The 27,891-nt window shown below is 41.3% G+C and overlaps 2 protein-coding genes across 4 annotated transcripts in view; one reads left to right on the forward strand and one right to left on the reverse strand.

Annotated features, from left to right (window-relative positions):
- Positions 1-422: 422 nt before the first annotated feature.
- Positions 423-27,891, reverse strand: part of ENTPD5 (ectonucleoside triphosphate diphosphohydrolase 5 (inactive)) — a 28,298-nt gene continuing 829 nt past the window's right edge. The window contains exons 1-14 of one of the 3 annotated variants that reach the window (XM_085301733.1): positions 27,732-27,851; positions 20,816-21,093; positions 19,414-19,493; positions 17,395-17,538; positions 17,089-17,164; positions 15,504-15,539; positions 14,526-14,614; positions 11,701-11,780; positions 10,399-10,460; positions 8,571-8,672; positions 7,550-7,690; positions 7,144-7,200; positions 5,145-5,260; positions 423-4,287 (exon numbers count right to left, since the gene is read on the reverse strand). In XM_085301733.1, the coding sequence (XP_085157859.1) occupies positions 4,201-4,287; positions 5,145-5,260; positions 7,144-7,200; positions 7,550-7,690; positions 8,571-8,672; positions 10,399-10,460; positions 11,701-11,780; positions 14,526-14,614; positions 15,504-15,539; positions 17,089-17,164; positions 17,395-17,538; positions 19,414-19,493; positions 20,816-21,032 (1,287 nt within the window). In that variant the 5' untranslated portion in view covers positions 21,033-21,093; positions 27,732-27,851 and the 3' untranslated portion in view covers positions 423-4,200. Of the gene's footprint in view, positions 4,288-5,144; positions 5,261-7,143; positions 7,201-7,549; positions 7,691-8,570; positions 8,673-10,398; positions 10,461-11,700; positions 11,781-14,525; positions 14,615-15,503; positions 15,540-17,088; positions 17,165-17,394; positions 17,539-19,413; positions 19,494-20,815; positions 21,094-27,731; positions 27,852-27,891 lie in introns of those variants that run through there. The other 2 variants (XM_085301734.1, XM_085301732.1) reach the window with 2 other exon arrangements.
- The window catches only part of BBOF1 (basal body orientation factor 1), an 11,559-nt gene continuing 11,157 nt past the window's right edge, over positions 27,490-27,891 (forward strand). Inside the window, exon 1 of the mRNA XM_085301825.1 lies at positions 27,490-27,648. Coding sequence (XP_085157951.1) covers positions 27,490-27,648 — 159 coding nt within the window. The remainder of the gene's footprint in view (positions 27,649-27,891) is intronic.

Below are 27,891 nucleotides of genomic sequence, written 5' to 3' on the forward strand. Positions count from 1 at the left end.
CTTTTGAATTGAAGACTGAGCTGCTTCCACTCTGTCTGTCTTATTTCTTAACATGTGCAGTGCTGAATGTGATCTTTGTATTACCAGCTACAAATTTTGCTGCTTAACTACTTTGAGCGTTCCCTGACATGATTTCTGAAGCTATTAACATCACTTCTGGGTTCTTACCACTTCCTGGACTCAAAAATCAGAAAGGAGGGATAGTTTACAGCAGAAAAGAGTCAACTCAGGGTACYAGATTTTTTTAAAGCTCTAATATATCTCTGTTTCCTGTACCCTCTTCTGTGGTACATTCTTGGTACTTTATTTAATACAGGGTGTTTCTTGTGGTAGTGGCTAGTCTTAAGGGTTCTCCAATACTGTGTAAGAGATGCAAGCCAACAATAACATTAGGAAAGAAAACTTCACCACAACATCTTGAGTATTGTTAAAAATTCTTTAATTACTAAAATAGACATTCAAGAGATTCTGTCTTAAGTTCCAAACACCAGCCTTCTGCATTAGACATTTGACTCGCACAACATTAAATGAGTAATGGTAATGAGCAAGACACTTGTACAGCTAACCAGTATCAGGAATTAGCATTACAAAGAAGAATTAAATACAAGTTTTGGACTGAAAGCCTTTCTTGTGCTTCTTCAGTCACTCACATTAGCCAGTCACTAACAGGAACTTCTTAAAAGACATTATGGCAAAGGAGATTAAAAAAAGAGAAGAAGCAGCAGCAGGTAGAACTCTTCTCTTACAAAGCTGCTAAGTCTTTAGTTAAGATAATAAATAATCTCATTGCACTAGGTAAGTGTGAGGACTTGACTGGCTTCTCTAGATCCCCAAACCACCGTGGGTAATTCAGGTGTAAACAGTAGGGGCTCAGTTCTACAGTTTCCTGCAAAAGAAACCTTCAAGTTGAGTTTTTGTTTCTCTAACTGCAGATTAGGCCCCTGATTGAGAGCAGCAGTTACAATTTAGTTAACGAATTGTGCCACTGACAAATGAAGGCCCTGAGCATTCAGATTTAATGCAGCTTTGGTACAGGAAAGCAGGTGCTCCCCCACAGAATTTGCAGCTCCAGAATGTGAGGCAAAGAACACGGAACAGAAACTTACTCTGCATGTCTTGTTCTAGTCCATCCTCTCTTCAGAGGAAAGCAAACCCTTAGGTATTCCTCAAGGCTACTATATATTCAGTTGGCAGATAACGGTGCTGCTGTTTGTCCCTTACATACAACTTTTCCTTCTCRTTTCAAATACGGCCTCATTGCTTAACGGTTCTTACTTGACCTTGGAGCTAAGAGAATTTGTCATAGCACTGGCTCAGACTGAAAGAAGGCTTTTGGATTAAGTTAGCTAGTTCTCAGGAGTAATAGTACTTGGATATTAACTACTGCCTCCTACCTGTATGCTCTGAAAATACAGAAACAAAATAAAATTGTTCACTCAAGACAAAATTAATTACCTTTGCAGTAATCAGACTGTATACTAAATTTTGCCAAATACTAGGTAGGGCAGGAAAAAAGTCTGTGGTAGAGAAGAGGCCAGCCTTCAGGCCAGACTCCGCAACTGCTTTCTTCGTGTTTAAATATAAGCTCCTAGTGAGGAGCAAAGTTTGGTGTGGCACAGAGGCAATTACCAGCATGAACCTCAAGACAGACTCTGGTAAGGAGGAATAAAGGTAGGATGCTCACTTAGTATTTCAAAGAGACAACCTGAAGATGTCAACAGGAAGATGTCAGAGGTGGGACAAGTGCAGGTAGCTGCATTTCTTCCCTTTGGAATCCTGTTGTTGACTTGTTCAAAAAAAAAAAAAAAGAAATGCGCTGCACTTTAGCTCTATAAAATCTGAAATACGAGACATGGGTGGTTTAATAAGCCACATACATACATACAAATTGCACTGCTAACTACAGGCGACCAGGCTAACATTCACACTAAGGCAACTTTTAAGTCTTCAAATGGCTTGGCAAGATTACTTTGGGCATGAGTGCACTGTTTCCTCTCCTTGCTGGGAATTCCCAATTGCTTTCAAATCCAGTTTGCAGAGAAGATAGTGTTTGGGTAGCCTTGAGTTTTACAGAAGTGAGAGGGGTGCTCTGTGCAGTACAGATTAGTGCAAATGCCTAACAGGAACAAAGTGTTCATTGCAAGAGYGCTGCGAATTAAAGCTTCCCTTAGTCATATGGTAGTAACAACTCTAGTGCTCTCTTTAAGACTGGGGCAAATTCATCTTTAAGTTACACATTCCATGTTTAATAGCAAGCATTAATTTTTTTACTAAATATAAGCRAACTGATGAGCTAGCTGCTATCTGTATCACAGAGTAGGAAAGTTGTCTTAACAAACGTTCCTAGCTGGGACAACGTAAGGACTGAATTTGGAGCCTCAAAGTATTCTGGAGATCTTGCAGTTCTCTACAGCTGACTACACAAGAAAATCAGAATCTTATCTGAAAAGATGCTTTATTTAGAACATTGTTCTCTCACTGTTTTTATGTATTAGCTTTAAAACAGATGGAAAGGGTCACTTTAAAGTATTACTCAGCTTCATGCTATCCTGCCGGAAGTCCTGCGCTTGGGTAAGARTGCTAAACAGCTGCAACCCCTTTCCTTGATGTCCTGTTTCTACAGCCCTGCTGTATCTATTAGAAAAAATAGACCCTGTATGCATTGCTGCGTACAGTGTGCTAAGCATGTTCCAGCCAGGCTTTCTCCACACACTGCTGCCAAACCTTGTTACAGGTCCACTTCCACTATGTTAAATTAATGGGAAATAGGAGRTTAAGACAATTTGCTCTACAAATTAAAACAGACTGAGAGACTGAACTTTCAAATAGTAATGTGTAGACAACAGAGCTACTTCTGTTTTTGTTCTCCTTCACTGTTTCTGATGTTAATTCATCTTGTTCCCTCTTCTCAGCTATTAAGTGGGGGAAAAAAAAAAAGTTCTGTTTCAACACAGCTGTGTATCCAGAGGAGGTTCCTAAGGAGAGAGCAGGAAGGGACAAGGCCTGGTTTCCCAATGGGAAAACACCACCTTGGAGTGTAATCAGACAAAATGGGCTGTGGTATCCTAACAGCTCACTGCTGCAGAAGGTCCTCCAGGCTGGGCAGTGCCTCCTTCCCTTATGCTAGCCCCAGCACTGACCCTTTGGTGAGCCAGTTTAACTCAAGTTTTGTGTCTTGAGTTGGTTCACCAAAAGGCTTGGAGCACCAGGATCGGAGGAAAGGAGCGTATGGGACTGCTTTGCCACAAGGAGAGAAACAAAACTGCCTCTCTCGGCAAAGTGAGCTATTAGATCAGCCTTTCATCTGACTGCACCCTTAACTTCTATGTGGGTATAATGTGACAAGCATTTCTTTTGGCAGCAGAATTTAAATATTTGTCCTTGCTACCTTGTTGTGCAGGATAACTGTGTGTTATGAGTACATGGGAAACAGATCAAGTTACCAGCTCTGGCAGTTAGATGTACTGTRCAGCTGCGCAGTCTTGTGCCATTAATAGGCAGCACAAAGGTAGGAACACAAAAAGCAGGGGCACACAGTCTGCTTAAGATACTACTGCTGCTAAAGAAACACTCGTTAAGTTACAACCCAACACCTTTCCCAAATGCATGCCCAAGGAGCACTTACAGAAGATCCCATGGAAGACAGGTGCCGCCTTGCAAGGTAGTTAARCTAACAGCCAGGTACTTTGAACTCTAAGGCTGGCAGCATCTAGGGAAGCTCACTTTTTTTTTTCTGCATGACCATTGCTGCCATCTTCAATTTCTATTGTTCAGAGCTCAAGACCAAACTTCAGTTCTGTGCGTTTAAAATGAAAGGAAGAGGGAGAGAAATCAAGTGTCTGTAGTCTACCACCACATGCCAGGCACTGTGTGCTTTTAGCAATGGGATGGCTATGTAAATRTGCTGGTGAAAGCTGTCTCTGAGCCCCTTGCATACAATCACCTGTAAGATACTCTGTCAATAGAGTTCAGGCCTTTTGACTTTCAGAAGGCAGCTTCTGGATCAYGTGGCAATCACAGTTATAAATTATACCTTGGCAGCTCTCATTATGCAAGATGCCAATCCTGGGTGAAGATCAGTTCTACAGCTTTGGTCCACATTCTGCTCTGTGACCGACTGCAGCTGAGCAATGTACCTGGAGATTTCAGTTTGCTTTCTCAGCCTTTCAGAAATTCCAGAGTCCACAGAAGTGTCACAGCTCAATAGGTTATCCCTAGAGACTGCAGTAAGTGAAAAGTAGCACCCAAAGTCCAGCTTGTCTCTATGTTGTTCACTTTCTTTGTTAACTATAAGGGAAGAAAAGCCAGTCAGTCAAAGAATCATAGATTCATAGAATCAGTAAGGTTGGAAGGGACCTCTGGAGATCATCTAGTCCAACCCCCCTGCTCAGCAGGGTCACCTACAGCATGGTAGACACGGTTGCATCCAGGCGGGCCTTGAAGATCTCCAGAGAAGGAGACTCCACAACCTCTCTGGGCAACCTGCTCCAGGGCTCTGTTACTCTCTCAGGAAAGAAATTCCCCCTCACGGTCAGAGGGAACTTCCTGTGCTTCAATTTCTGCCCGTTGCCTCTTGTCCTGTCACACGGGACAGCTGAAAAGAGTTTGTCCCCGTCCCCTTGACACCCTCCCTTCAGGTACTTGTCCACATTGATMAGATCCCCCCTCAGGCTTCTCTTCCCCMGGCTGAACAGGCCCAGCTCTCGCAGCCGTTCCTCATAGGGCAGGTGCTCCAGCCCTCTGATCACCTTCGTAGCCCTGCGCTGGACTCTCTCYAGTAGCTCCATGTCTCTCTTGTACTGGGGAGCCCAGAACTGGACACAGTACTCGAGATGAGGCCTCASCAGSGCTGAGTAGAGGGGCAGGATCACCTCCCTCSACCTGCTGGCAACACTCTTCCCAATGCACCCCAGGAGACCATTGGCCTTCYTGGCCACAAGGGCACATTGCTGGCTCATGGTCAATTTGTCATCCACCAGTCGTTTCAAACAGTTCTCTAAATCCACAGGTTGCCACAGATCACAGCAATTACGTGCAACAACCCTAAAAAACCTCAATAGGTAGTTAACCAGAAAAGTGGACTAGTGTGCCTTGGCTGATGGAAGAAACTGGAAAGGCAGCTTTAGGGCTTCACTGTTTCTTACCTGCAGGAGTGTGCTGTCTCTAAATCCAAAACCTTCTTTTAGTAAAGCAGTGATGTAAGTGAGATCCATGCACAGGAAAGGACTGGCTGAGTTGTACCTCTCCATGTTATCACAAACTAGAAAAGGAAGAAAAACAAAACAAAAAAAAMCACTCCAGCAATATACAGGAACTTTTATCTGAATTATACATTTGAGCCAACCTCAAGCTAAAACTTACAAAACACCCCCAACTTTGAACATATGCTGGTACATAGAACTAAAAGCTGTTCTTCAAAATTGGAGAGTAAACTATATAGTACTTCTAATTTCTTTTAACAACTCCATTGTAAGTACATCTTTTATTACGGCAACATAATCCCATAGCTCTGTTGATGTCTGAACCTCTGTTCAGCTGATAACTGGCAAGAAAAACATTACTTATTTTTCCAAAAACAGTGTAATTTTTCTTCCTTGCCTACTCTCCAAAAATGGCTCCAGTGATTGATTCCACCTTTTAGCTCAGCAGCTTTATTTTATTTTTTTACAACCACACAAGTCCAAGTACGTAAGAGTATTTCCCAAACAACCACTCACTCRCTGTAGCTAAGTCAAGATTCCACAGCAAAGGTTACAGTGACTAGAAAATGGATTTATACTGAGCATCATCTTGCAGACCTACTGTTACTGCACTGTTCTACAGGAGTCAACAGCACAGTTCACTTCTTTTTTGGAAAGTGATAAACAGCAGCYGCCTACTACAGAAATGAGAAAGGAGCATTAATTTAGGACCACAGAATTATCTCTTGATGATCTAAAGTCAAATAAGCGGCTTTATGCTGTAAAATGGATTAGTCTAGCAAATAGCTTTTCTTACCTCACTTTCAACAACAGTCAATCAAAAACTCAGACCTAGTTTAATATATTCTCAGGAAGTCTCGTTCTCAGGGTCATAACATGCTTGCATAGATGTGATAATCTATTTAGAAAAACTTTGAACAAAGATCACCCAGTCCCTAAGGGCTTCAGTCTGAGTCAATTACTAATTGAAATCAACTTCAGTGTTTTCTTTGGCTTCAGAAAGTGTTAGATCACATCTTAGCTGCATCTTTTGAAAATAAACTATCTCAGCATTTAGGTAGAGGGAAAAAAAATCCCCAAATCTTCAATTTCCCTATTCAAAACCATCTGAGCTATTTGAAAGATTCAGTTTTAACTGAAAAAAATCATTGGGATTTAGGTCCTACACCACTTCAGTATTTTGGAAAAGCTCAGCCCTGAATGATGTAACTAAGCATATCCTGATGACAAATATGGTCTACTAATCATCAGGATGATCAGCCTTCAGAGGTAATGGCTGTTCTTTAAGCAAAAATTTTAGCTATCAGGAGCACAGCATTCAATTTTGGCTAGACAACTTCTGCAAAATCCCCTTTAGCTTTGCAAACACTAAATTCTTCTTTTCCCAGGAGAAGGTACAAAACTAGAACAAGCATTTAGAAAAAGAGGGTCAGAGGCAGACAAGGAAGGGAATGGAGAAGCCATTCTTAAACAACCTGTACTCTCTTGTTCTCTTTTTACCTCATTTTGTTATGGATTAAAAAGAATTCCAGGTRACAGATTAGCAAAAGTCTGTGTTCTAAATTCTAAATTCTAAATTCTGAGACTTGCAGTTTGGCAGATAGTCTTGATTACAATACAGCAAATTTAGTTCGTAACTGTCAGCACAAAAGAAACTGGAATTCCTTCCCCTCCTGAACAGAAACATGAAGTAGCTAACACTTCTTGTCTCCCTCACTGTTCCTTCAATACTGTCTCCTACAACAGTTACAGATGTTGGCTAATGAAAGACAGGTGACAAGACGGGGGGGTATAAGTGGAACAGTTTCTTTTTTTWAATATATATATAAATTTATAAATATAAATTATAAATATAATGTTAAATATTATGCACTACATATAGATGTTCATATTTTTATTGACTTCTCCATCCCACCAACTTCCCAGATCTCATGACAATTACCTTCTTTGGCTTTTCTTTCAAAATCTCTCACTTCCAGAACTCCTCCCTCTTCATAATCTAAAAAGGAAGAGGTGGGAGAACACCATCATCAACCTGAAAGCATTTGAGTTCTAAATTTAATTGACCTTGGAATGTAACCAGTGAGGGTGGGGTGGGAGGAAGGTCTGTTTGTTAYAGAGGACAGAGCTGCAAGTGTAACTGGAGCTCACAGCACAAGCCTCATCTGCTGAGCTCTGAACAAACTGTGCTGAGTGATACAGATCCACTTCCTGAAGCTGTCTTGTACATCTTCTCTTCCTGAAGATCTCCCTTTTTCCTGCTCCCCATGGATTCAGTCTCCAGGGTTCCTACATCTACCTTCTGGTAGATGAGCTCACACACAGTAGATTACCCCAAGCCAATTTACCTATCAAGTTGGTGTCAACAGCTCGATCATAGTAATAGGAGAAAGCATAGAAGGAGCTTCCCCGAATCTCATCCGGTTGGTGCAGTTTCCCTTTGATGACCTTGAGTACTTCCAAGTAGCAAGGCTTGAATCCTGTTTCTCCTATTAGGACAAACACAGACAGGGGTAACTCAAACAGGGTAAGCCAAAGAAGAATATCAGGATGTGGAAGAATCAGTGACAAAAGGATTAAAAACAAAGAAGCAGAGATTAAAGAATCAAAAGAAGTGAAAAGAGCTTAGGTATCCTCTCTGTAGTCCAGCATGGGACTTGGAGGCATCAAGGACCCTGCATCATCAAGTGGTACTAATTAGAGCAGATCACGGTAACATCTGAAAGCTGCAGTGAGCACCTAGTACAGGTACACAAAAAGCKCCCTCTGTGTAAGACAAGGCTCCCACTGCTATATTTTGTGGTCAGCAGAACTTCATTTACATTTACTATCTCCTCTTAGATAAAACTTCATTCTCCCTCCACATCATATTGTAATTTTATGACTCCACTCTACATGAGAGCGGAGTTGCAGATTACACGCGTTCCTCATTGTAAATTAAAGCAATGTCAGTCACCAAAGGGGGTCTGTTTTACTCACTGATGGTACCAACTTCATCTTCTGTATCAAGCATTAGGGACAGTAAGAAGTCAAAAAATAGTTCCTCAAGTTAGATACACTTTGGCCCACCTGTTGCTGTACCCTAGCACAGCCATGGTTTTTGCACTTAGCTCAAAGCCTCAGAAAGTACTATCCTATTTACACAAGTAACTCTTAACACTTCCTATAAAGAAAGTGTTTGTATTAAGAGATCACAGCCCATGCAAGCCAGCTATTCTTACTATTCCAGATTTTGTTTTGGCTCTGTCAAAGGAATTCCATATCTATGAYTGGACAGGTATCCTTCATAACCCAAAGCAACTGTGGGGTTTGCAAAGATTCTGGAGMTTAGACTTATCCTAAAAGAAGCAACGAGCCTCCCTAGTTTACCTTCTTTGTTGCCACCATACTGGTATTTCACTCCTCCAAAGTGCCACTCTGCCTCCAGCTGCTTTGGCAAACAAGAACTGCGGAACATTTGTCCATCTACAGCTGGAATGAAACCAGGGGAGAAAGAATCAAATTTAACATAATTGTTGATCAATACGCAGAACTAGGATAGAACAGGCTGAAAGCCCTCACTCGGGTTTTTTAAGCAAAAGTTAAGGAAATCTGAATTGATGGATACTGAATTATGGATTAAGAAGCAGTCTAAGCCTGGAAAAGTTGTGCCCACTCTGTCCTGCAAGTTGCAGAGCAGCTGGACAAGAAACAAGAGAGGTAATGAATTAAACACACAAAGACACAAACCGTAACAAACATCAGATGACCAAGGCAGCAAAGACTAAAACTCCTATAATGCCAGTCAATGGCCACTACAGGAACCACTGAGTGTAACCTTCCCAATTCAACCAGAAATTTTGTAACAAAATAAGAAAACACAATTATGAAGGCCAGCACAGGCCTCACAGGAAAAAAAGCAAACCTATTAGGAGAAYGATTGAAGAGGATTGCGTGAGCGTGCAAAATTTATCATGGGATGTTTAGGGAAAGGATCAAAGGCAGGGAAAGGGAGGGACCAAAGCAGATCAAGGAGGAACAAGCATGGCAAAAAGGAGAGGAGGGGGGAAATAAAAGGGGCCAATTGCATATAAGCAGGCTCCTGGTTAGTAATTCTTGTCTGGCTRAGGCCTGTGCCTTATCACTGCAGTCTGTCCCATCTTCTTATAAAAACTCTATTCCCAACTAGCTTTGGTGTGACTGTCAATTTGTTTCAGTGGTGGACATAAGTCAGACTAGCTGGCAAGTAAGAAGCCAGAATCAGGAAAGATCCTAACTTTTGACCAGAGACTGGACAAGTCACCCAGGGTCTGGGCATGGATACTGGAAAGACTTAAGTTCTGGATCAGAAACTGGAAAGAACTGTGAATGCGAGCGTGCCTATCAGTTGAGTGAATGAGTGAGAAGCTAGTGAACTTCAAGACAGACTAGTCAGCAAGTACGACAGGAGGTCTGAGGGGGCCCATGGGGCCTGCCAGATACCTGAGAGACCTGTAAAGGAGGCTTTCCACTAAGTAGCAGACCTTAGGAACAGGATTTGTTCATGCTGTTGGTGTTTATGCGGATGCCTGTAAAAGCTGTGTGAGTGTTTGTGGCTGGCCTTGTTTGTATGATTATACAAGTGCATCTCTGAATTTGTACTCAGTCTTGCAGCTGACTAGACCTGGAAATAGGGAAAAGGAGTAGCCTCGCAGGAGGCCCCCAGGAGGGGAGGAACCCCTTAGGTCCTATAGTCCACTGGATTCTGCTATCCTTAACAAGTGGAAGCCTCAGTTTCTGGAAAGGTCTATATTAGGGAAAACAGAAAAGCATAAGACACAGAAGTGAAGTGATCATAGAATCAGTAAGGTTGGAAGGGACCTCTGGAGATCATCTAGTCCAACCTCCCTGCTCAGCAGGGTCACCTACAGCATGGTAGACACGGTTGCATCCAGGCGGGCCTTGAAGATCTCCAGAGAAGGAGACTCCACAACCTCTCTGGGCAACCTGCTCCAGKGCTCCGTCACTCTCTCAGGGAAGAAATTCCCCCTCATGTTCAGAGGGRACTTCCTGTGCTTCAATTTCTGCCCTTTGCCTCTTGTCCTGTCACACGGGGCAACTGAAAAGAGTTTGTCCCTGTCCCCTTGACACCCTCCCTTCAGATGAGACATGGGCTGCTGCACAAGTTAAGTCTATTAACCTCTTCAAAAATCCTCAGTGTTTTGTCATCTTAACATACCTTCCATATCCAAAGCTCCAAGTGTTGCTAGTCTAGCAGCTTTTAGTCCAAAACCCAAATAACTGCAAACAACAAAATAAAACACGACAGTTACAGTTCTTGCACATCTAACACGCTTTATCCATAGCCTTTTCTTAAATATTGGAAAAACTTGGACCAGATTCCCTTTCTCTGCTTCCTACCAATCTCCCCTTTCTATTTTATAGTTTCCTTTGCCAGAATGGTTCTAAGTACCAAAAGAGTGACATAAACCCAAGACTTACATAGAGCTGTTAAATGGGTAAATATGAAACTGCAGAAAGTGGTTGAACATGGTGTGATATTTCTACAAGAAACGTACTGAAAAGCAAAAATGTACGAGTAGTTTTAAATACAAAGGAGGAAGAAAGGTGTGTGATGAGTACGTAGAGAACAGGATGCCTATTTCTACATCATACAAATGAGACTACATGGTCTTAAGGCAAAACTAACAGAACTGCAGAACCTCCCACTAAATGCGAGGAGGTGAACATCATCAGAAATCCACCTCTGACTCAACAGAATACTACTATACTCACTATGAGCTAGGACTGTTAACAACATTTATAAGAATGCCATTACAAAACTGCTGGGTTTAGCAACACAGCTAGATTAAAAACGTTTCAGCATTTCATTTCCACATCTGTGTTCTGATTTTTATTGACACAACTAACAGGATAGCTAACGTTTACAGAAATAATTGGGGTTAAATAACTTCCGGCTCCCTCACTTTTCAGGAGAGGATTTTTAATCCAAGTACTTCAGCTGTCTCATTTGCTGTATTGGTATAATACAGCAATTAGTTACATCTGTGAATATAGGCAGTAGGAGAGAAGAAAAAGTTTTCCAAATCTCTGACTAGGTTTAGTTCTGACTGCTGGGCACGATATCCACTTTTCTGCTTGGTCTGGGAAATATGGACTGAGTCCAGTGACAAAAATACCTCTCCTTAAAGGTAAGGAATTATAAAGCTTCCTCTTCTTTTTGACTACATTTCTTATCTGCTTGAAACAGTTGAACTAGAATTCTATGAATCTATGATTCTATGATTCATTTGACCAACAGAGTAGTATTCCTCCTCAGTGACATTAACCGCGATCCTGGCACCTTTCCAGTCAATTAACGTCTATTCCAGTTCAACTGTTTCAAGCAGATAAGAAATCTAGTCAAAAAGTCATGGTCCCAACAGCTGGTAAGAGGATGACACAGCACACTTGTGGTTATCTTGCAGGCTGCAGAAAGACTGATTTTCCCAGGGGAAATTGTAGCCTTTTTGCTCCTTACCTGTGGGTATAGAGCTTGTAGGTGCTATTAAACATTTCAAATGAGGTAAGAAAATTTGCAGGAGTTTGCTTCAAGGTTTCCTAAAAATTAAGTAAAAGAAAAAATCTTTTAGTTTGTTATGAAAAAATGCCATTTTGCTGTAATATCACAGACATAACTACAGGGTTTACTGCATATTCATCTGATCTGCTTTGAACAAAAAGAACAGTTTTCCAGTGCTGCCCATCACTACATTAGTATTTGAAAAGCATTTACCAGAGTTTATTTATATGCATCTTTGTGTTACTTCATTATATAACAAGGAAGTGAAACATAKATCAGGATTTTGCTAATTCAGGATACGTGAGTTTTTCAGAGTACGTATGTGCTACTCCACGTTTACACAGAGTCCTCACTAAAGTCAGCTGTGCTATAAGCACTATTTCAAGTCAGACTAAAGGTCTCAATTCARGAACTCAAAAGAATCAGAAATTCAAAGTAAAGTATAAACCAGATTTTTCCCAAGTTAAGTGACTTGCCTGATACTCAAAGAAACAGTGACCATTCATTCCCAGTCTCAGGGCTGCTTTACCTCCCAGTTTAAGTCCATTCTCTGAACAACCCTCTTATTTCACCACTTCCAGCTTTCTTCCTTTCACAGCCTTCCCTCTGTGTCAATCTCTGCCACACTGATAGTCAGACCTCTCTTCTTGCCAGACTAATGCTCATAYTCTTATAAATCTTGACCAGTCTGGGGTTCATTTACTGTTCCTTTTTGTTCCCAGTCCCATAGGTCTCAATCTAAGTTTCCATCTTTCCTCYGCTAGCAACCTCACTGTACTATCCCTTCCTGGCCCTGTGCTTTCACATCAAACGCTTTCCTCTGCTATGTTTCCTGGGCAAAACAGCAGAATCTCAGAGAGGACTGAAGCTGCAAACTCCCTGCAGCCTACCACTCAAGTAACCAGATTTGGAACTCAAACCATCCTAGATAAAAGCCCGCTCAAAACAGAAAGAGATTTGGCAGTATTTAGCTTGAGTCTCTCCTGGGCAAATAATAACTGAAATTTGTTTTGGGGTTTGGGTAAATTTTCATAGGAATGACAGTCACACCCTTGATCCCCCTCCCCCCAGCCCCTGCCAAATTTCAAGTCCTGTTCCTATCCTGTTCCTAAGCCTTAGATCACAAAAGCTTTCAAAAAGGGAAGGTCCTGAGAATTTTTTATTGCTTAGACAAATACAAATAGCCTTTTTTTTTTAACGCCTTACTTTCAGGAAAATGTGCATGGGGAGGGGAATTGGGGGAGAAAAATGAGACTAAGGCAGATACTACACAATTTCATAATGATTATGGCTTAGCTTTAATTTCTTAAAACTTTGCTAACATCTTCATAAAAAGCATAAGACTATCTTAAAGCCAGTTCCATGCAGTTATCATTACATATCCCTTGTTTGCTTGTAACCTGMATTTCATTAAAGTATCTCTTACAGTGCTGTGTTCAAAATGAGTACATGAGCTAAAATGCAACTGCCTCAAAATACAGGACGAGAAAAAGTCTTTTGCAAATCAAAGGAGAAAATCCTTACCAATTCTGAGATATAGGCTTTTGCCTTTTTACCCTTCAAAAATATACTGAACTATGTATGTGCTTTCTTTTGCGAACCCGTCTTGTCAGTACAAGCCAGAAGCAGGCACAGCGTACAAACTGGCAGTTGTGGACCTTTTCTCCACACTGCTCTACTAACTTGCGTCACTGGTCCCGGTCAGCAGCAAACCCTCAAGACCATTTACTGCAAAGCTCCAGCAGAAATTTGAATCCTGAGCTGCAGTCCTGACTACATCACAGCTCTATTTATTCTCTAAGCCCCTGACATGCAACACCCCTTCCTGCTGGTCCAGTGCCCACTTCAGCAGGTGTCATCAACACAAAACAGAGGGCAGGCCCAGAGCACTTGAGCTTTCCTGAACAGGATAAGCTTGCACGTCATGTTTCAACACAACCTACTGCTGCAAGATTAAAATACTCTGATATGAAAAACATGTGCTTTGTAGTCCCAAACACTATTCAAGAAATTTCAATTCCYGTAAACAAAACTAGTTAAACAAAGGAGACCTTCAGAAAAGGCAAGAGGGACACAAACAACTTCATAGTTCACATCAAGCTATAGGATAACACAGTGCCCTCGGACTGTTCAGTATCCATGTAATTTTCCAAAGCAAACTTCAGGCTTGTGTCCAGGCTCAGTCTAATCCTAAAAAGTTACAGAACTTCTGACAAATCCAGCAGAGATGAACTGAGGGGCAGAGAGGGGATTTATCATAGGACATGAAAAGAAATTGAGAGACTAAGAAAACAAAAGAGCTTGCATGTGCTATTATAAGAAACATTTGCTCCATAAGATACAAAACCCACCCTACCAATATTTAGTGAGGATCTAATACCAGACTGGAAGGGGGAGTGGGGAGAGAAGAATAACCCAGAACAGATCCTAAATTTCTTGTAATATGCAAGAATACTCCCTGCAAGTGTTCTACATTTATTGTATACTAAMTGCATATCCATATTAACTAGGCTTCCCCAGTTTGAGCCTAAAATCCATGTGCTTTTATTTATTTTTCCTCCTTTTATTTATTTATTTTTCTCCTTACTCAGGCTCCTTTGTTTGCAAGTGCCTTTCAGTCAACTACCTATGTYAAAGGGAACAGAAGTACTGGCCATCGCAGATGTTCTGCCTGGGCCAGTGCCGACAAAATGAGAGCACAGAACACACAGGTGCTCAGGTTTCTCTCTCTCTGTGCATGGGCCTGCCAGTCTCAGCACACGCTTGCATTATCTACTCCTCACCTCAAACTGTGGCAGGAATGTGATTTGGGTTGAGGCTCCTCCCAAGTCCAGAGTCCCAACAGTGTGCTGGTTCCGGCCAGACAGCTGCCCTGCAAACAACAGCATGCTCAGAATAGCCTCAAGTGATCAAACGCTAAAATGTGGATACCGCATGCATCTCCTGGCAACCAAGTTATCACAGTAGAGCAATACAGGAAAGCTGAGCTGGTCTTTAAAGACCAAAAAACACTCACATAAAACAGGAAAGAGGGTGGCAAAGATAAGGTATTAAAAWAWAWATATATATATATTCATGGCACCTGCTTCTTTGATTCCAACTTCACCTCCACTGAGAGGAAGGCAGATAAATCTCTAGGTATCCAGCAAAAGCTGAAAGTAAAAGACAAAGTATCTCCTGTAGAAGACTCATCCAGGGCACAAAAATCTGTAACCACCATGCTGCTGGTCAAGAGCAATAGGAGAAGAGGGGCTGTAAGTAAGAACAGAACCAGCTATTATCATTTTCTCTTCAGCCAGAGCAGCTTTTTTGCTTGCTCCTGTATCTCCCAGAGTACTGACTTTCTTTTCCCCTCGCTGGATTGTATTCTTGAAACTTTCTTAGGGCTGGAGTACCAGCACATTCCCTGTTACACAGCTTTTGTTGCACAGTTCACACTGGGAGAAAGAATATTTTAGAATCCTATCTTCTACCTCCTAACAGATTAGCAGTACCATTTGCCCAATGAGCGGGAGAAACCAGTTGCCAGACCAGCTGTGCCTCCCAGTCTTGAAGCTTCAGAATTAAGACTTCTGCTTCCTACTACAGATGTTGTTCAGCCTCTGAGACATGATCTGCCCAAGAGAATCTATTGTATTAGCCTTGTTGCCAGAGTGGGGAAGAAAGAGAAGACACAGCAACCAAGGCAGAGGAACTTAGGATGACCACTTCTGAAGAGACTCAGTTCATACTTAAGAGAGAAGTTATATAGAATTAACTACCTGTCAAAAAGTTCACAGTGATCCAGGCTAAAATTCCTGCAAAGGGTGAAAAAGGAAAGAAAAAAAGTCACCAAATACTCTCACGACCTCTGGTCCACTCTTACCTCCCCTCCAYGCGTTATTTATTTACCTGTAAACCATAACCTAGGCACTGTAACTGCACAAATGCTTCAGAGATTAAGTCAAGCTTGCAATTAAGTGATATGATGCACTACTGACTTGTTAAAAGCTCATAAGCTGGTGCAGGTAGGTTTGCAGTAGCTCTGCAMCTGTAACATGCATAAAAATCAGTTCTAAAAAACAAACAATATACAAAGAAGTAATGAGCTTATACAATGTAAAATTTTTCTTTTGGTATTTTTTTTTTCTTCATCATTCCCATTCCTAATCTGAAAATTGCATCCATGCTGCTCTGTATTTTAATGTTGTAGTTTGTGTAATTACACTAAGAACATAGTGGCAGCCAGTTAAACTTGAACAGCTCCTCTTTGGCTCCAGTGGCTTGCTTTATGCTGGCATGATTAGCACCCAAATGTAGGTGAATATACAGCAGTAGAAGAGGTGGTATTTTAAAATAAATCTTGGCAGGTTACACTGTGCTCTGTTATGCCTCACTGGTCCTGCTACCTGTCAATACAACCCTCCTCCCTACTTTACAATTCACCTGTTAAACCCAATGACATAGTACGCATTGCACCAYGCTCCATCAAATACCAGTAGACTTCATGTTTCTCTTTTTTCTCTCGGCTTATAGGGTCAGATTTGGTTCTTCCATCTTTCTTTACTCCATGTAGCAGCAGTTTAAGCTTCCCGATAATTCYTTCCTCTCTTCCAAGCACCCTCTACACTGGCAATATATCTACCATACTGAGTTGTTCAGAATGCAATGTAACATCACAGGTAGGTCTCATCAGAGCCACACAGGAAGATTATTACTACCTGCCTAGTGTCCAAGGTAAGATTTCTGGATATGCAGTCAAAAATGTCACACTAGTCTGTTCTGCACTGCAAAAGCATTTATAAATCATCATTCATTCCCATCTTAAAATATATTTCACTTTTGTTGGTATTTCAGGTTACTTCCTTTGCTACTTTACTAGCTGCATTTCCCCAAGCCATTTTTTTTAATTACCTGCCTAGCTTTCTAATTTTTTTAATACTTGCCAATTAACCTTCTTCCTTCTCTAACATTCACAGTGCCTCCAAGCTTAGCTGAAAATTGAAAAGCTAATCAAAAAGACTATTTGTTAAACTATTTTTAATGCTGATCTTTGCAGAATTTATTAGGCATTTTCCACAAGCTTCCTAGCTTGCTATACATCATYGTGTAGCCTTTCAGAGGTGGACTACCACACCATCTTTATTCCCACTATTGCCCCCGAACAGGCTTCAACTAGTTAGCCTGCATACTTTTATCTGAGATTGGCMAAGAAATAAGGTTCCTTTCTGGTACGATGCTCTACATTTTGGATGGTAACATACCATTCAACTAACTCAACCCTCCTTTTGTATCTGTATTTGTAGCCTAGCAAATGACCAAGTAATCAAAATCTCCTTTTCACTTTTTCCTCCTTCTAAAACCTACCTTCATAAGACCCGTCCAAGATGCTCACACTATCCTCTGGAACAAGAAATGGTGATTCCTCAAAGACTTCTCTCACCTGAACAAAGAAAAATGATTAGATCCTTTAGTCTTAAGAGTCTTGTTCTGCTCTGATGGTGGTAGAGAAAATTTTCCTTTTCACAGCAGTAAAAAAGGAGACAGAAACATCTGGCAGACAAAACTCTTCCTCTTCTAGGCACCAAGAAAGAAACAAACAAGTATCTTAGGTCACTTCTACCACAAAACAAGCATAGCAACACTACTGCCTTTGAAAGATTTTAATATTACCTCTAAAAGCAGAGCCTGAGCTTTCTCCTCTGACAATAAGCGCAGTCCAGCTGTAGCTTTTAACACCACTGGGGTCTTTTTCCAGAGATGAGGTGGCACAGCATCTATGGCCATGTCCAGCAATCTTTTGACAGTTTCAGCACCCTAAAAAGAAAGGGAAGTTGTTTTTCCTCATAGTTTCCTCCTACAGGAGGAAATTAGAAAATAAGCCTCCTCATTCACCTTTAACACTAGCTAAAACTGCCTTCCATAGCAGCAGATATCTCACAGGAAGCATAAAAACTTGTCAKCTGTCACCACTAGGCATCTCAGAAAAACCTTACAGGGGCTATCTGCATTGGAAAGACAGATGTTTTTAAGACATAGATACCTTAGGAGAAAGAAATTTCACTGCTCATTGAGAGCATTTTTGGAAAGAATGGAGGGAGAAGAGGGAAATGAGTATCTGACAAACTTGAATATTTTCCAGTATAATGAAACTAAATTGTGCAATTACTGACTGAAGATGTTTGAGAAAAAAGGTCAGGGGGAATGTCTGCAGATTTGACTAACTGCAATATAAGATTTTCAAATCTGTCTATAGCAATTAGTGTAATTAAAATGCCAGCTGTGGAGCAGCACCACCTGAGRTACAAGCATTACTGCTTGGCTCAGTTGTTAAAACTGCTCTAACAATTCTAGTTTGGCATTAGCAATAAACATTCTCCTACAAAATTTCTAGCAACTTTTGGGAGGGGCAGATTCTTTTCTCCTCCTGCCCAATAAACAAGACAATTTAGTGAAATCATGGAAGATCACATCAAAACTGGAAAAAAAAAATCCAAAATCATCTTCCCTGAAGGAAAAATGGTAGCTTACATGAGGACTCCTAGCCCCATATATCGCAACAACAGGATTATTTTAACAGTCTGCCCTGTTGCTCATCTCTGACTCCCGACTAAATGGAGTAACCTTGAACAGGTGTATTGTGCATGCATTCATAATCATTCCATTCAAAAAGAAGATTGCGCTTAAAATTGTAATAAGAAATTAAGTAATGAAGTTAGATTACACATTATTACCTAATTGTGGAAAATAGAACTGTCAAACTGTGCTTTGAAAAACCCCATATATAAGCAAAAACGAAAGCCCTGAGGTACTGGAAAATTGAGTAATTGTCTGTACCTAATTCATTATTCAGCTAAAACTGTAATACAATATTTGAACTGAGCATGACTGAAACAAGTCCTAGCTCTCCCTGAGCTCTGGCTTCCAAGCTGTGGTTCCAAAAAATCATGACAAAGAATCAAAAAGTTAAGTTATTAGAAGTCTTGATGACAGAGGCAGAGAATGGACATTCAGAAATATTAAGGACTGAATTTACCAGTTCAGTGCATCGCAATGATTCTTCCTCTTCTCTCTAATTTGTTAACTAAAATTAACTTACAGTTACTCTACACAAAAAAATAACATTAAGAGCTAGAGAAAAGAACTCTCTCTGTCAGTGTCACATAATTCAAAGAGAAAAAAAAAAAATCCAGTTTTTATGTTATCCTTATTTCTAAATGAAAATGAAGTAAAACAAAACACGCCCATTTTGAACTATGACCAGTATGGAAAAATTCAACCAAAAGGAAAAACAGAGGAAGTGATTAGTGAATGATACAGGGGYATGTATTTACTCCTATTTGGGGTAGCTATAGAGAAAACAAACATTGAACAAGGATGCTGCTAGAGCCAAAAGTCACAGTCTYTGAAATTCTCAGACATACAGTCTAGTTGAATAAAGCATTTGAGCAAATAATTAAGCCACTGTTCTAGTAGTGAACTGCATAGAATATCAGCTCTCATTTCACTGCACAGCAATTAATTCAGAGGTAAAGCAACAAGTTTAGAGAAGCAGTAGTAGAACCTTTAGCTTTTTTTCTTGGCTCTCTGCTTAACAATTAGTAATATTAAAACTGCTTGGGAGAGTCCAGCTGACATTAATACAAAAAAAAAAAAAAAAATCAACTTACAGGGAATAAAGGGGAGTCTTACCTTTTCAGGCTGATCAGCATAAGCAGAAAGACCTGGCTTCACAGACTCAAAGATTTCCCCTTCCAGCTCTATAAGCTTGTCTGCACAAATGAAACTTTACATGAAACTGCCAASAATTCAAGTCTTTTTCTTCAGGTTTGAAAACACCCTCTGTAACCCTTATAAAGCAATTATGCTTGATTTCCCTTAGCAAAACATACCATTTCCTTCTCAAGACAAACACTGCTCCTTTACTTCAAAAAAGATTTAACAGAATGTTGCCCTTGTATCCTCTAAGTTAATGAACAATTTATTAAGAACACTCCAAGTTATAATTAGAAATATTTCATTTTGCATTTGTGAACTACAGTGAGTTATAGTAAGATAATTTGAGCGTTGCCTAATTTTAGTAAAAATTTCTTAACCTTTCTGTCTCCGAAACTGTGAAATACTAATTCAAATTAATTACACATACAGTCAACTCAATTATTTTTAGGTGATTCATCTAGCTCAGAATTACAGGGACAGGCAAAGAGAGCTGACTGCACTCAGACACTTGGCTGCAAAACCAGATGAATGTGACCACTGCTCTCAGGGCAGCTTGGATCTGGAAGCCACCCYTGAGCACAGCGTACTATGAGTCAAGTGGAGTCCATCAGAGCTGGAGGCAGTGCAAGTCCTCCCCAACTCAGGCAGAGACCATCTGGAGCCACACAGGTGCACAGTTCGGTCCTGAAGGGCTTCTTAGCTGAGGCCCATTGTRAGCCTTTAAGCTTTGCAGATTTGCTGACTCAGCACACCTAAGCTAATTCACTCTTTTGAATCCTGTTACATGCGCAGACAGCCTGGGTAGGTCTGCACCACGTCAGGAATGGACATGTTGGAGTGTCCTGCAGATACACAAGCGTTCTCCTGGAAGCAACACAGATCCCTGATGGTTATAGCTCCAGTTTAGTGATTTGAATCTGCTACAAAGTGTTTACATATATATATGTGTGTGTGTGTGTGTATATATATATATAAAATAAATAAATATATAAAATCTGTGCAAAATTTAAGCATCTCTTGTTATAATTCAAGGTGACACACACCTTGACAAAGGATAGTGTAAACTCCCTTCCAAACCTGGCAAGACAATGTTTTAAACAGCYGCATTGATGGAAGATCTTTGAAAATTTGGAATTCTCCATTATGCCCAGAATGAAATGTCTGGATTTCAAAAGACGAACAAGAAAAATATTTTCACAATGAAATYCCACCACAAACGGACAACAATCATCTCCCAAAGGTCCACTGGAAGGACAGAATACAAATATTCAGTTCTTCCCACATTCTAGGCTAACACAGACARGAAAAACCTCTTTTGGGAAGTCAGAGCTTGAGACAACATACTGCAAGTGCAGAGACTGACACAGGGCCTTACCTGGGCTCTTCTGTACAAAGGTATAAATGTGAATTCGGGTTCCAGTGCTTCCTGCGTCAAACATGATGCCATAAAAAGTGTTGGCCCTGGCATTTATAGGGCACRTGTTAGGTGGAAAGAAATCCTGAAACCACATCTCCCTGTTTGAGTGGGGAAGAATGCAGGGCAAAGAGGAAAATGCCACTGCTAAAAGAAYGGGGAGCCTGGAAGCTGCCATCCTGATGGTCCCTTTGGGGCAGCTGAAATATGGATCAGCAATCACAGAGCTCCAGTGGCCCCTGCAGAGAAAAAGCAGAAATCACATTTACCAAAAACCCTCTCCTTAAAAAGTCTGCTGAAAAATATTCTGTCTGCACACAGATATTCTGCCCTTCAGAAAAGATGATTTTCCATATTCCATGCAAAAGATGTGATTTATTTCACTTAGTGCTACAACTAAGKGCTTCATTCTTTCAGAGTAAAGGTTTCTACATTTCCCTGACACAGGATAGTTAATGTAGTTTGCCTCCCTGCATTTCTAGTTTCGACTTTATTCAGACATTTTTTTTTTCTCTGACCTGGCTTGAAGGCARTCAAGACTTACAGCCTTCAGGATTCCCCAAAGCCCCAATTTTATCTGAATGCAAGCATCATCTAAGTGAAGCTCAGGGCAGAATCCCTTTGCCCTAACATTTACACACATGAGAYACTGTGGCAAGAACACAAGCGTTATTCAGAGACAAAAACAAAGAGAATTTCATCTCACTCTAAGAACAGCTGCTGGGAGAGATCGACATACAGGCAGTGAAGGCATATCCTTCCAGCAGCACACTGGTCCCCAAGAAAAGCCTGTTCTGCACAACAGGGGTCTGAACGGAGATGTGCAGCTGGGCTCTGCTTCTCAGAACCACTCTCAGTATTTTTCCCTACTTTTCCTTTCTGCCTTCAGTGTGGTTGTTCACCCTTTTTTCTTGAAAAGTTCTCATTTTCAGAATTAACACCCTCCCCCTCAGAAAGAAAGAAAGAAAGAAAGAAAGAAAGAAAGAAAGAAAGAAAGAAAGAAGAAAAATTCACATCTGGACTAGTTACCCTGAGCACTGAAGTTGCTCACACAGCTTCCCACGACACACAGCTTCAGACAAGCCAAGGCCCCGAGGTTGCATGACATAGTATTTCATATTAAGATACGACAGCTGCACCTCCTTTCAGTTAACACCTAACTCCCTACATATGGTTGTTTGCCTAAAAGATGCTAATAACAGACAGATAGGGGCAGAGAAACATACGGTTCCTTAGGCGCTCAGTTAAAAAGGAGGAGAATATACAACTGTCTTTTTTTGTTTGTTTGTTTGTTTGTTTTCATTCTGACAGCAGGAGGAGCATCTGGTCAGCTTCCCCACCATACGCAGCATCAGATGCATTCACATACACACAGAACACTCAGCTTACAGAAGGTGCAAATGACTTCTAAATGACTAGCTGGTARATGAGGGCAGAGCAGTGGATGTCGTCTACGTGGACTTCCACAAGGCTTTTGACACTGTCTCCCATAACATCCTCATAGGCAAGCTGGTGAGGTACAGGCTAGATGAGCCCACAGTGAAAGAGACTGAGAACTGGCTGAAATGCGGAGCTCCGAGAGTTGTGATCAGCATCTCAGAGTCTAGCTGGAGGCCTGTAGCTAGCAGTGTGCCCCAGGGGCCCAATATTGTTTAACTTGCTCATCAGTGACCCAGATAAAARGACAGAGTGCACTCTCAGCATGTTTGCTGACACTACCAGACTGGGAGGAGTGGCACCAGAAGACTGTGCTGCCATTCAGAGGGACCTGGACAGGCTGGAGAGGAATTTCCTGCAGACATGAATCTCATGAAGTTCAATAAGGGAAGTGCAGAGTCCTCCACATGTAACAACTCTGTGCATCAGTACAGGTTAGATGCTGACTTAGTGGAAAGYAGCTCTGCAGAGAAGGACCTGGGAGTGCTGGCGGACTGCAGGCTGACYATGAGCCAGCAATGTGCCCTTGTAGCCAAAAAGACCAATGGTCTCCTGGGCTGCATTAGGAAGAGCATTGCCAGCAGGTCAAGGGAAGTGATCCTCCTCCTCTACCCAGCCCTGGTGAGGCCACATCTGGAGTACTGTGTCCAGTTCTGGGCTCCCCAGTACAAGAGAGACGTGGAGCTACTGGAGAGAGACCAGCATAGAGCTACAAAGATGATCAGAGGACTGGAGCATCTCTCTTACGAGGAACAGCTGCAAGAGCTGGGCCTGTTCAGCCTGGAGTAGAAAAGACAGAGTGGATCTTATCAATGGGAGGGCATCAAGGGGATGGGGCTGGACTCTTTTCAGYGGTGCCCAGCAACAGGATGAGAGGCAACAGGCACCAACTGCAACACAGGAAGTTCCCTCTGAACACAAGGAGAAACGTTTTTACTCTGAGGGTGTCTGAGCACTGGAATAGGTTGCCCAGAGATGCYGTGGAGATATTCAAAACCCACCTGGATACAACCCTGYCTAACATGCTCTAGGTGACCCTGCTTGAGGAGGGTTTGGACTAGATGATCTCCAGAAGTCCCTTCCAACCTCAACCATTCTGTGATTCTGTGAAACAGTTTATTGCCTTCTAGGTACTAATTTTCACATCTATTTGCCCASAGCACTGAATATTCTATCCGCTGTTGTCTAACCCTTACATTCAATCGTCTCTCAGTGATCTGCTCAGCCCCACTATTTACTTGCYACCTATATTCTAAATTTATCCATTCCTAATCCCAATCTCCCTCTTTCTCTAGGYGAACTTGACCTGACCTCTGTCTTCATACACCTTCCTCCCATCCTCAAAGAATTCTCACTTACCCTTCCTTACCTTTTACCCCAGATTTAGTCATTCTGCACCCTCCTTTATATAAATCATTCACCTTTGTCCCTAGTTACAGCAAAAGGAGATTAACCTTTATCCTCTCTCAGTAACCACGTCACACTGGGTCATTCTTCGAGTGCTTTTGTAACTTGCTCAAGCATTCAGCTTTCTCCCCAGCAAAGAAAATGCACAGCCTGTTACAGAATGATAACCTTACTCATCTTCTGTGACTTTTTACATATATGCTCCCTTTCCCAGTAAACAGACAGAGCTGAGAGCAGAAGCACAACCTCTTAATCCACTTTGCTTTAGAAGCACATTCTGAATAAAGGGAGAAGTGATGTTAAGATTCTGCAATAGCCCTGGCTGCTCTTCTGTGACAGAAAACTGCAACTGAAACAGTCTCCATCTTGTGCATTCCYATCTTGTGCAAAAATGAGTAAGAACTTAGTTCCAAGCTGTAAAAGYTGGAAGTCTTAACCTGAACAGAGTTAACAGAAAATGCTGAGCTGTATGGCAGTTTCATAGCTACAGACTTGTAGTAAAGATGCAGCTGGTATTACTCACATTTGCCTTTACTGAATATCCAAGGAGCTGCACTGTTTTTACAGAACATAAAGCTGTAATAAAARAAGAATACTAGCTCCCAGTTGGTCAAAAGAGGTGCTGTTCTTCTCATGCAATACAAGTATTTTGTTTACTGAATAATCACAAATAAGAATAAACTCCAGAGTCCTCCTATTACAAACATAACATGACACTTCTACAGGCCTCAAATCTCAGTTGCTCTGAAAATATCTGACCAACAGGCATCATTAACATATACTTTTCTTGTAAGATTTACTAGCAGGTGAACTTTAGTGTCCCAACCATTCCCTCATTAAACCCCTTTTCYGCACCCCTTCTCAGTCACCCATCCCCATTTCACACTTTCCACTCTACTTCTCCACTCACTTTTTTTCTTTCCTCCTTTATCCTCCAGAAGACAAAAAAGAATTTCATTAAGAATTAAAACAAGCAGACCAACCCCCCCACACACACTTTTGAGTCTCTCTGCTGAGTGGGTCAGACCATTTACCCAAGTGCACTTGAAAAACACTGTCTGCAAAAAGCATAAAAACAGATGAGGATACTAAAAATGAGAGACAGAGAAAAATGAGCAGAGCRTGATAGCAACTGCAACAGAGAAGAATTTTGGAAAGCAAGGGCCAGAAGAAAGCACGGAGGAAAAGTTTTRGGGTAGAGTTATACAAGAAGGAAAGATTAGTTACTGGTAACCCAGAATATTATGTCTGAAAGTTTCTCTCAAAGAGCTTAAAATCTTAGTTGATATCCACATGCAACAGGAAAGATGAAATGAACAACAAGCAGAAGGAGTGAAGAAAAGAGAAAACAGGATAATAGTAATGCGAGCACAAGTTCATTAATACAAGCAAGCAGTCTGGCAGGTAAGGCACACAGATTATCATCAGTAGTCTCATTTTACTATCTTCTCATTYTTTATTAATGAGCAGGAATAATGAAAATCAATTATGAATATTTTAGGTACACACCTGAAGCAGGACAGAAGCAACAGCTACTCTACTCCAACAGTCCCTAACAAAATCCCCTTTGAAGTGCTGAGAGAAGAAAGAAACACTGTGCCCGTACTTCTTTTCTTCACCTTCACTGTTGGCTAGTAAGAGCTGACTATTTATAAGGCAAATTATAAGGTCATGAAGACACATAACATATCAGACAAGTTGTTTTATATAAATGGGAGTTGATCATTGCTCAATACTAACAGTGAAACATGCTTAGATAATTACCTGGGACACATTTCAAGAAGCTGAAACATCACCTGAGTTCAACAAGTTAGTAAAACATTTACGCAAACGTTACAGTTGACTTCAACAGCACTGGCCTGAATCCAGTCACACAAGGTAGAATGCTCATCTGCAAACACATGTCAAACCTCTGCAAATATCACCCGTATAAGGCAGATAGTAAACTGAAAAGTTAAAGCACATCCAGTATAAAGATTTGGAAGCTACATAGACTCAAAGATCCAAAAATACCTGGATCCTGAAGAGAGCCAGAACTACAAGCAGGAATCGGATACCAATCCCTGAGTCCCCTCCACTGCCCAAAACACTAAGCAACAAGAAGAAACCCCCAGGCAAACTTTCCTTAAACAAAAGTAGTAAAAATAATGGCAGAATGTAATAAGAAACCTTAAACCAGCAAAGCACAACCGGAGTTAGACTTTGCCATACACAGAACATCAGCAATGTTTCAAGACAAGAAAGTCACTTGCATTCTTGAATACTTTCTGACAAAAAAACATGCAAAACCCAAACTAAAGCACCAAGAGCACCTCCCTGAAAAAAAAGTCTCTCTGATCTGAGTGGAAGGGAAAGCAGTGTACCTCAGATACAAAGTAATTTCCCATGCCTCATTTCCTTTAATATTTTAGGGAAATATCTAGGAACATAGGAAAATGTTAGGAAAATATTTCTAATTATTTTGTAACTATTCACGTAACCTAAATATTTTAGGAAACAAAACAAAGGAACTATGTAATTCGATTCATATTCTTATTTATTGCTCAAACGCAAATAATAATMATCCAGGTTTCTGCATTAGAACAGGAACAAAATCTAATTCCCAGATGAACAGCTCTTATGCCTCATACAAATGACTAGACAAATATATTTTTTATCTCCCCCCAAATAATGTTATTACATTTTGTCTGAACATATGCCTACCTAGTAAAAAAAAAATGCTCTGTTGGATTGTTTTGACAAATATGAAAACTTCTTTAAAGTCYACAGTTTTAAAGTCACAAGAGAAGGAGCAACTGAATTCACTGCCAGAATTTTCCAGTATTTCCATAACGATAATGATAAAATGTTCTTTGCAAACATAAATTCTGGGCCAAATTCTGGATCTAGAGGTTCAAACACTACGAAAATAAAAGAACAAAATCCTAATCATGTTTTATCATCAGCATTTAACTTTTCATTCCATACTGAGGCACCAAACACAGCCACTATGATTTATTTTCATTTTTGACCTATGGGGGTTTAAATCTTGTTACTAATTAGACCAAGGCAGTTTTCCACAGAGACTGCTGTTTGTCCTATACAGTTTTAGTAGCTCTATAGAGCTTTATTAGCTCCTATAAGTGTGCACCTATAGAGTCTGCAAGTAGCATCTTTTACTGGACCAGCTGGTACTGTTAGAAAGCAGAGCAACTTGGGAAGCATAAGGCTCTCATTTTGATCCAAGTCTCTGTAGTGCTCAAGTGCCAGTTCCAGCACGTCTATGATGGTATCAGCTGCACACATACAAAGTCTTCCCAAGTCTTCAACAAGAGTAATTCAGGAACCTTAACATCCCCTTTTCAAATCTAATTATCATTAGGGCACAGTGCCTGTGGATTTTTAGGTTTTATATGCCTCAACTTTAAAGCATTATTTTGCCACTAGTAGTAAATACCACGCCAAACAGCAGCTTTCTGAATACTTACAACGAACATCCCTAAGAGATGCTCACATCTTCTTTTTCTGTCCAAGCAAATGACAAATGTCTCCAGGACTTTTCCCTACACCCTTCCAGAGACAGCAACAACAAGGGAACACAAAACCTTCTTCTGTTTCTCTTTCCAAAGACAGAATTTCTCCCTGATACTCAGATCAAGACGAAACTCTGTGAGGAGCTCCTTTCTGCCCCGATGACACCACCACAAAAGCAGATTACATAAAAATAATWAWAAAATTAAATTAAATTAAAAAGGGAGAAACAGCTCAGACTCCTTGAGGAGCCACACACTGCGTTTYGACATTTTTTAACGATGCCAAACCCTCACGCCGACCCACAGGCTCCTCGCAGCCGGCTCTCGGCCAGCTCCTCCGGGCTGCCGCAGCCTCACCCAGTCGCACCTTCAGCCCGGAGGGAGCCGACTTCCCGAGCCGRCCTCCCGCAGCTCCCTGCTTCCCGCTCCTCAGCCACAGTCAGGACTTTTATTTTATTTTATTATTTTTTCCTCCTCTCCTTCCATCCCCCTCCCCGCTAACACAGTCGCGGAGCGTTCACCTCTTCCCGCCCAGGCCCGAGGCGGCAGCACCGGCGCGGCCTCGCCAACGGACGCGCCAACCGCCGTTAACGGCCGCCTCGGGGCGGGTGAGCGGGGAGGGCCGCGCGGGCGGGGCGCTGGGAAGGGCCGTGGTTTCCATGGCAGCGCGGCGCTGTTCCC

The sequence above is a fragment of the Rhea americana genome, unplaced genomic scaffold (genome assembly GCF_003343005.1).
Source record: "Rhea americana isolate MKP2758 unplaced genomic scaffold, rheAme1 scaffold_18, whole genome shotgun sequence".
In the NCBI taxonomy this organism is placed as follows: Eukaryota; Metazoa; Chordata; class Aves; order Rheiformes; family Rheidae; genus Rhea; species Rhea americana.